The sequence below is a fragment of the Acomys russatus genome, chromosome 15 (genome assembly GCF_903995435.1).
Source record: "Acomys russatus chromosome 15, mAcoRus1.1, whole genome shotgun sequence".
NCBI lineage: Eukaryota > Metazoa > Chordata > Mammalia > Rodentia > Muridae > Acomys > Acomys russatus.
The window spans coordinates 65,260,357-65,269,921 of NC_067151.1; the positions used below are offsets into that span (position 1 = coordinate 65,260,357).

Below are 9,565 nucleotides of genomic sequence, written 5' to 3' on the forward strand. Positions count from 1 at the left end.
CAGTGAATGCCAGGCGTGAAGGCACACGCCTTTGATCCCAGCACTCGGGAGGCAGAGGCAGGCGGATCGCTGTGAGTTCGAGGCCAGCCTGGTCTACAGAGTGAGTCCAGGACAGCCAAGGCTACACAGAGAGACCCTGTTTCAAAAAACAAAAACTAATACCACAATGAAACTCATTTCTCTGTATGCCAACTTACAAAGGCATATAAAACAGGGTGGTTAAGAGTGCTGCTCTTGGGGCTGGAGAGATGGCTCAGAGGTTAAGAGCACTATACGTAATAAATAAATATTAAAACAAAAACAAAAAACAAGAGTGCTGGCCGGGCGTGGTGGCGCACGCCTTTAATCCCAGCACTCGGGAGGCAGAGGCAGGCGGATCGCTGTGAGTTCGAGGCCAGCCTGGTCTACAAAGTGAGTCCAGGATGGCCAAGGCTACACACAGAGAAACCCTGTCTCGAAAAACCAAAAAAAAAAAAAAAAAACAAGAGTGCTGCTCTTCCAGAGGACCTGGGTTCGATTCTCAGTACTCATATGGTAGGCCCATGATGTCTGTAACTCCAGTTCCAGGGGATCTAACCAAGCACATGTGTGATGCACAGAAAAACAGGCAGGTAAAACACTCAACAATAAAATGAACATACAACTCTAAAAAAAACTCTAAATGAAAAAAAAGTATTAAATATAAAAAAAAAACCCAAGGGGACATTGTTCATTCCTATCAATGAAGCCCCCACGCAAGACTGAGCATCATATATGCCATCATGTACTCCATGTTACATAATGAGTGTTACAGCCCGCATTGAGGCACCTCGAAAGCCAGGGTTCCCCCATCCCATCTTCCTAGGTTCTTCTCTCACTGGGCTGGACCCAGGAGCATCTAATGTAACAACTCACGTAAAAAAGGCCTTGCTAGGGCAGGGCGTGGTGGCGCATCCCAGCACTTGGGAGGCAGAGGTAGGCAGATCTCTGTGAGTTCGAGGCCAGCCTGGTCTACAAAGAGGGTCCAGACCAACCAAGGCTACACAGAGAAACCCTGTCTGGGGGTAGGGGGGGGAGGTAGGGCTTGCTTGTTTTGTTTTGTTGAAGAGTTGTTTTTATTATTTTAGTTCTGTACATGTGGTGGTGAGAAGCACATGGCTGTGAGTGCCCTCACAGGTCAGCGGTATCGGATGTCCCTGGAGCCGGGGCTACAAGCAGTTGTAAACTGCCTGATGTAGGGCTGAGAACCAAACTCAGGTCCTTGGAAAGAGCAGTATGTGCTCTTAGCCCATAACCTCAGCACCTTGAAAGCCGTGGCTGAGGCAGGAGGACCACAGCAAATTCGAGATCAGCCTGAGCCATAGTGTGAGACCCTGTCTTAAAACAAGAACCAACCAGCCTCCGAGGGCTCCAGCTCATAACACATGTGGTGCTGCATCTTCCTGTTCTGTTGCCCTTTTTGCCATGGCAAGTCAGGGCAGCTAGGAGTGAGAGGATACGGAGGAAGCTCAGCTCAGCCTGTGTTTCTGTTGCCATGGTGATGTTGACAAGTCAAATACACATGAGAGCTCCTTTATACGGTGGAGCCAGCTGACTGCAGAAGCCAAAGGCTGAGGCCACAAACCTGAGTGATGCACAGCACACACACACACACACACACACACACACACTCCTAAACTGCAAAAGGGCTTTATACAGGGTGGGCGTGGTGGCACACGCCTTTAATCCCAGCACTCGGGAGGCAGAGGCAGGTAGATTGCTATGAGTTCAAGGCCAGCCTGGTCTACAAAGTGAGTCCAGAACAGCCAAGGCTACACAGAGAAACCCTGTCTTGAAAAGAAAAAAAAAAGGGGGGGGGGGTCTTTATGCTAGCATCTGGACCATCTTCCTGCCTCTTAACCAGACATCAAATAGATAAGCAGCTTGCTCCTAGAGTCCTCCGCAGCCACCTGCCAGGTGTATACTTCACAATAGCCATGGCTGCTCTTCAGTTTCCAGTGTCTGTCCGTCCATCCCTCTTGATGTCCTTCCAGGACAATTTCTCTCACTATTGCCTCATGGAAAGCAAAGTAAATCACCACCTTCTACTTAGGACGGTCACAGGAAACAGGGTGCTGATGTTTGGACTTGCTTGTTTATGCCACCACAACTAACAGTGGCTGTGTTGGTATCCCCCAACTCTGTGCTTTGGTAAGTGGCTAGAGTGGGAATAGGCCCTAGCACCCCAAAACCCCGACCACCTCAAGGAGAGAAAGGTCAGAGTCGGACGCAGCAGGTCTCCACGCACAGCGCCTCCCTCCTTCCAAATGAGAGTGAGAGAGAAGGCAGGCAGGTCTGGATTTAATGAGGGGCTTTAAAGACCCCTGTGACAGGAGAAGGCCCACACAGCTTGGAAATCCACGCTGAAGGCAAGGTGGCTCTCAGGGCTCCGGATGACCCTGCAAAACAGGAGTGGTTGCCCTCATCAGGAGTGTGGGCTTCCCCACCTCACATTTGACGAGGAAAGCAAACAAGCAAACAAACAAACAAACAAGCAAACAAGCAAACAAAAAACCCTCTCCAGCCTTCAAAATGGTTTCAGGAATCACCCTGCCATGGGGGAGGGGGAGAGGGTAAAACATGCTCTAGCCAGCCTGAAGGGCGCACCATGAGGACTAAGGCAGTTGGAAAAGGAGGGCTGCTGGAGTGCTCCTCAGCTCTCACTCAGGCTCAGCAAAAGGACTTGGTGCTCTCTTCCATGCCCCACCTCCCAGGACACCTCCCACATCCGTCCTCCCAACGGAACAAAGATTCCTGTCACTGACACCAAGACCAATTCTAGGCCTCTGGTCATAGCCACTAATCGCCCTCAAGTGTCAGGAGGATGGCACACTTGTACCACGTTGCTCCATTGTTTGCCCACTTGCATTCTTTCACCGCCTGGACCCGTGAGCCGGTGTCGCTTTTCACAAGAGTGACGCTAACACCCACCCAAGGCTGGATTCCTTCTGCCTTCTCTCAGCAGCTGAGCATCGGGCCTTTGCTAATTAGGCTCCTTTCTTCTCTTTAATTAGCTGCATGTGAATCTCCTCTGGAAGTCTTGGATCGGTGAAATAGTCTGGGATGAAGACCAGAACGAAATCATCTGTACTGAGGGGACAGCCTGGGCAACAGCTTACTCTGCTGCCAAGCCGGATGGACGCTTTGTCCTAGTGGGGCTCCCGGTGGTCCCCACTCTCCAACACAGTCTCAGCGTTCACAGAGTCCCTGGCAGCTGCCCTCACGAATGCCAGGAAACCATCTAAGCAAGGCTCATGCAGGTTGCCTAGGCTGTCTGTGTTCTTGGTTCACGTGATGCTCCAGGCACCACCGAGGGCTCAGGGATTCTGAGGTTTCTGCTCCTGGTTCATCATAGGACCCAAATAAAAACCAAGTACTATTCTGGTCTCCACTAGGTTTGCCAGCTTCTGTCTCTGAAATGCAGATTTTTATTTATTTTTTTTTTTTTTTTGAGAACACCCTCCCAGAGGAGAGCCAGGCTCACAGCAGAGCAGAAGGATTTTACACCAGGAAGAAAGTGAGTCACAGCGAAGGCCTGCTGAGAACGCTATGGGCTCCCAGGGTTAACCGCACTCTTGACACCCACCACAGCTCCCCGCTCTATACTGTTTGACCCGAAGCCATCTCCGCAGCCAAGTCCATTAAAACCACCTGGGGAGTCTTCAAAACCTTGGCTGCTGGGTCCCACCCCAGACTAATTAAATAAAAATCTCTAGAGGTGAGGCCTGAGCATCAGTATTTTTTATACTTTTTTTTTGTTTTATTTTTTTGGGGTTTTTTTTTGGTTTTTTTGAGACAGGGTCTCTCTGTGTTCACCTTGGCTGTCCTGGTCTCGTTTTATAGCCCAGGGGGGCCTCGAACTCACAGCGATCCACCTGCCCCTGCCTCTCAAGTGCTGGGATTAGGTGGCGCAGGCCAGAAGGATTTGCTGAAGGAGGCAGAGGCAGGTGGATCTGGAGTTCGAGGCCAGCTTGGGCTACGCATCAGTATTTTTTAAAAGCTCCCCAGGTGGTTCTAATGTGCAGTCTGGGTCAGGGACCACTTGGAGATCCCTGTGAAATAGCGCTGTCCCACTCTCCTTTGGGAATCTCAAAATTCTTAATCCTCACCAAGAGAAGTCCTGCCTCAGTGCTGTTCTGGCCTCATTTTGAGAAAAAGACAGGAGAATAAAAGAGCCAAAACCAAAACCAAACCAAACAAACCCCAGCTCCTGTGAGGGGCATTGAGTAGAGAGGGCACAGAAAGTTCTAGACGTGTCCAACTCTAAATCCCCAAGCCTGCCTCTCGCACAGGCGCGTGGGACACTCCAGTGCCACAGTACTCACGCGCAGCAAATTCGAGGATGTTGTCTGGTCTTTCCAGAAGCACTTCTCTGAAAAACATGAAGGGACAGAGAGGAGATAAATGGGGCTATGTAGGCTGCATGCGGCCACTGCCCCATCTTGCTCTTTGGGAATCAGATTAATGGCAGGTTGGCCACTCTAGAAGTCAATCCATCAGAGAGGTCTTAAACACCTGAGGGTTTAGGGCAAGGACCAAAACAATGGAGTGTCTAGGCATGGTGACCACCCCTTTAACCCTGGACACTCAGGAGACCCAAGCAGGTGGATCTTTGTGAATTCTAGACCAGCTTGGTCTACACAGTGAGTTTCAGGCCAGGGCTACACAGTGAGACTTTGTCAAGATAAAATAAAATAAAATGAACTTGGCATGGTGGTGCACACCTGCACTCCCAGCACTCAGGAGGCAGAGGCAGGCAGGTCTCTGTGAGTTCAAGGCCAGCCTGGTCTACAAAGGGAGGCTAGGACAGCCAAGCCTACACAGAGAAACCCCATCTTGAAAAATCCCCAGCATCCATGTCAAAAGCTGGACCATCACCTATTGCTGTAACCCCAGCATCGAGGGGACTCGGGGGAAAAGGACCACAGGGGCTTGCTGGTCACCAGGCACACACACACACACACACACACACACACACACACACACACACACACACACACAGAGGAACATTAAGTATAGCCCTGCCTCAAACAACATACAGACAAAAGGAAACAGGTAAATTTCCCAAAAGTCCAAGGAACCTCAAGTTAGTGCTAAAAGAAGATTATTCAATAGTGCTTTGGGAGGGGGATAATAATAGGGGGCCCCCAAAACCCTTCACAGAGTAATTGGGTTGAAAGGGACCCTTAGTGGTACTAATGGGATATAGTTAGAAAAAATAAAGGTTGGGGGACAAGAACATTCCAGGTCCAGGGAAACAGCAAGAACCAAAGCCAAGACCCATGTTCTGTGTGGGACCGCTTTGAGGTCAGCAGCTGAGCCATGTCTACTGTTGTATCCCCAGGTCCAGGAGAGCACTCGGGGGAGCTCAGTGGTCACTAATGCCTACCCCCCCCCCCGTTATGGGAACCTGAGAAGGGAAAAGGGCCTGGGGAACTTGCTGGAACCTAGAACTTCTCTCTCTCTCCTCTCCTTTCCTTCTCTTTCCTCCTCCTCCTCTTCTTCTTCTTTTTCTTCTTCTCTCTCTCTCTCTCTCTCTCTCCCTCTCTCTCTCTCTCTCTCTGCTTTGCCCTTTAAATAGCTTCCCTTTCCTCTCTCATGAGAGTTGGGTTTATCCTATTCTGTCAAATCTTTCTTTGATCTGTTTTTTTCCCCTGCCACTCCAACATCACGTTCAAATACGGGTGCCTCCTTCTGCAAACTAGCTTTACCTTTATTTGGGATTAAAGGCAGGTACCACCTCACCTGGACATAAGCTTTTCTTTACCTGATACTTGCTCTATACCAGGCTGGCCTTGAATTCAGACCTGTTTGCTTCTGTGTCCTGGGTTAAAGGCGTGTTTGTATTCCAGCCAGATCACACAGCCCTAGATCATCTTTGGATGTGGTTTCTTGCCGTGTTCTGAATTAGCATTCCTCTGCACCGTATGGTGGGGAGAACAGGGGTTGGGGTCCTTGGTCGGGGGCTTGGGGGCCTTTCCATCTTTGAGCTTGACTCGTCCCATTTGCAAAGTGGAAACACAAGAAGCTGCCTTTTGTTTCTAAGATTTATTTTTATTTAATGTGTCTGAGTGTTTGCCTGCATGTATGCAGATGTCTGAGGGATGCCAGAAGACGATGTCAGACCCCGAGAACTGAAGTTACAGGCTGTTAGGCACCATGTGGGTTCTGGGAACTGAGCACAGGCTCTGTGTAAGGGTAGCATGTGCGATTAACTGCTGAGCCATCTCTCTGGACCCCGTAAGATGGCTTTTAAAAAATAATAATGGGCTGGGCATGGTAGTGCACACCTTTAATCCCAGCACTCGGGAGGCAGAGGCAGGCGGATCTCTGTGAGTTCAAGCCCAGCCTGGTCTTTATAGTGAGTTTTAAGCCAGCCAGGGCTACAATATCAAACTGTCTCAGGGTCATCATCATTATCTCTCTTTTATAGAGTTGCTGGGGGGTCAGCGAAATGTTACCATGTTGCCAGCACAGTACAAAGACTGTAGGGACACATGTGGTACCTCCATTCAGAACCCTGGACCAGTAACATAAATCCAAGGTTGACGCAGGGAAACACAACAATGCCTGGAAACCATGTTGGTCCATGATGCTTTTCTTCAGTTCTTTTCCTTGTAACCCCACTAGGAGATTATTGTGAGGCAGGGTCTCACTCTGTAGTCCTGGCTGGCCTCAAACTCACAGAGACCCACCTGTCTCTGCCTCGCAAGTGCTGGGACTGAAGGTGTGCGTCACACCCTCAGTCCTACGTCCAATGCCTTCACCACTTGGCCGTTCTGGACTCTGAGATTTCTCTATTCAGATGGAATGCCCTGAAGAAACTTGTCCTAGGACACCCTGGGAAATGGAAGTTTTATTTGTTTCTTTATCGATTTTTGGCATTTAAGAGAGAGGGTTTCACTCTGTCATCAGACTGGCCATGAATTCACAAACCCTCCTGCTCTGCCTCCCAAATGGTGGGACCATGAGATTACCTTTAAGCTTGGAAAATATTTTTTTTTGAGACAGGGTTTCTCTGTGTAGCCTTGGCTGCCCTAGACTCTTTGTAGACAGGCTGGTCTTGAACTCACAGCGATCTACCCACCTGCCTCTGCCTCCTGAGTGCTGGGATTAATCTCAATATCCTCTCTCTCTCTCTCTCTCCCTCCCTTCCTCCCTCCCTCCTTTTTTCCTTTCTGTTTTTAGAAATAGGGTCTCACTAATGCAGTCCAGGCTGGCCTTGAACTTGTAATCCTCCTGCCTCAACTCCCAAAGTGCTGAGGTTACAGACTTGGGCCCCTATCCCTTGGAGTCATGTCATTTTCCTGCAGCATTCTCAGGTAGGCAAGGGCCAAGAGACTGCACTGTTGGACACGCTCCTCTGGGCAGGAGCAGTGTTCTACACTGGTGACTGCGTGCTGTTCCCCAATGCCACTGTCCCTCTCCCAGTGCCATGCGACAGATGTGTTTGCCTTCACAGTTGAAGTGAATGAATATTAAAAAATGTAGAAATAGATGAAGAAAAGTCACAAGTGTCAGAGTTACAAAATATTGAATCTTAGGAATTTTCTTTTTTTTGTTTGTTTTGTTTTTTTGAGACAGGGTTTTTCTGTGCAGCTCTGGCTGTCCTGGAACTTGATCTGTAGACCAGGCTGGCTGGAACTAACAGAGTTCCTGCCTCTTTTTCTTTCTTTTTTCATTTGTTTATTTATTTATTTGGGGTTTTTTTTTGTGTGTGTGTGTGGGGTTGTTGTTGTTGTTTTTGAGACAGGGTTTCTCTGTGTAGCCTTGACTGTCCTGGACTTGCCAGGCTGGCCTCAAATTCACAGACATCCACTTGCCTCTGCCTCCCTGAGTGGTAGCATTAAAGGTGTGTGACATCACGCCCGACTGAATTTTCTAACTTTTAAGAGGTCTAAAACAAGTTGGACTGGTGTGCTTGCGTAGGTCCAACACCTAGGGAGGTGCAGGTAAGATGATCACCACAAGTTCAAGGCTAGCCTGTGCTGAATAACGGGTTTGAGCTCAAAGGCACCCTTGGCTATATCACCCTGAATTAAAAAAAAAAAAAAAAAAAATCAAAAGAGAACAGTTTTGCGGTCATTTTTGTTTGAGTATGGGTCTCACTGTGTAATTCAGGCTGTCCTCAAACTGAAGATTCTCCCTGAGTGCAGCTATAGAGAGCTTCTAAAGAAAGAAGAGGGCATACATATTAACCCACCCACCCATAATCCATTCCCGTCAAATCACCTACCTGAAGAAGCCGCTAATGAGCAGCGATACCTCTTTGTGGGTCCTCAAGTACTTTTCATTTGCGATCCGAGTCTGGATCTGAGGAGCAACAACCGAGAGTCAGGGATCTGGGGAAACAGAGCCAGGAGTCAGCCCTGGGAGCCGTGAAAGGGCGGGCACGAGCCACGTCTTTTCCTGGAGTGCGTGAAAGCCGAACGGCGGTTTTGAGATTCTCTTCTGCGGCAGCCTTTCTTCTCTCTTCAGGCAGCGTTTCGTACTTTTGCCCGGACTTGCCTGGAACTCCTCGCCCTCCCATCTCCACTTGGGGAGTGCTGGTTTACGCGCGTGGGGGTAGGGGGTGGACAGGATCAGAACCCAGCGGTTAGTGCGCGCTAGGCAAGCACTCCACCCGCTGAGCGGTCATTTCTCCGCTCAGGCCGCAATTTGGTTCGTCTTGCACTTTCGAATGGGCTGGGAGGCGCTCGGCCTAGGTGCTCATCCAGGGGCGCTGGCCCGGCTCCCCTCCCCCAGAGCCCTCCTCCTCGTCCGAGGAGGTACCGTACGGGTTTTAGAAAGCGACGCCACCGTGGACTCACTCACCTTGAAATCTCGCAACTGTTGCAGTTGCTCCGGGCTCAGCGTTCCTGGTTCCGGCCCCACTATACCGTCCGGTGGCGTCTCCATCGAGCTGCAGTCGGTTGTCTAGGCGACGGACCTGCGGAGTGGCGAAGCCCCGCCCACTGCCGCCCCGCCCCTCTAAGAGTCCAATCCTTTGCAGGGAGGGCAGGCAGAATGCCACGGAGGGAAGCCAAGTCGAGGCCCCTTCGGCAACTAAATGAACTTGGATTTGGAGTCTCCAGAGGATCGTTTTACCCCAGACTTAAAGACTGACTTCTGAGCTGAATTGTATTCGAAGTTAGCCCTTCTTCTTGACCCTACTCGACCTCCAATGCCGCATTTACATAGCTAGAGCAAACCACCGAAGAGGTTCCTAAGCAAGGGTGTTCCAGAATCCAGCTCCCGATTTGGGCAGACGATGTGCTTGCTGAAAGAAATCCAGGCTTGGTTCCTTCCCACTGGCTCAGAAGCAAAGCATCCCATCTGTTCTATAGGCACTGGGTATTGAAGTGCTGGCTTCCCAAAAGATGAAAGCACCTCAGAGCACGGTGGAAGCCAAGCTCTGCAAAGACAGGGCCATTCTCAAACTCAGAATGCTGGGCCTGGCCAGCACTCAGGCAGAATTTCCCTTCTTGGAATGACTTTCTCAGGTAGATTAATTTTCTCTTCACTCTAGGCGCCTGATAAATTTTAAATTATTTCTCTCACTCTTAAC

The 9,565-nt window shown here is 49.9% G+C and overlaps 1 protein-coding gene across 2 annotated transcripts; it reads right to left on the reverse strand.

Annotated features, from left to right (window-relative positions):
* Positions 1-2,274: 2,274 nt before the first annotated feature.
* Riiad1 (regulatory subunit of type II PKA R-subunit domain containing 1) lies at positions 2,275-8,955 on the reverse strand. 2 transcript variants are annotated; one of them, XM_051156878.1, is made up of 4 exons: positions 8,833-8,955; positions 8,255-8,331; positions 4,344-4,390; positions 2,275-2,417 (listed from the first exon to the last, which is right to left on the reverse strand). In XM_051156878.1, exons 1-4 carry the CDS (start codon positions 8,914-8,916, stop codon positions 2,320-2,322), a joined length of 306 nt encoding a protein of 101 aa, XP_051012835.1. In that variant the 5' UTR covers positions 8,917-8,955; the 3' UTR covers positions 2,275-2,319. The 2 variants fall into 2 exon arrangements, with proteins under 2 accessions (XP_051012835.1, XP_051012836.1); XM_051156879.1 differs by lacking the exon at positions 2,275-2,417 and adding an exon at positions 2,853-3,076.
* Positions 8,956-9,565: the final 610 nt, after the last annotated feature.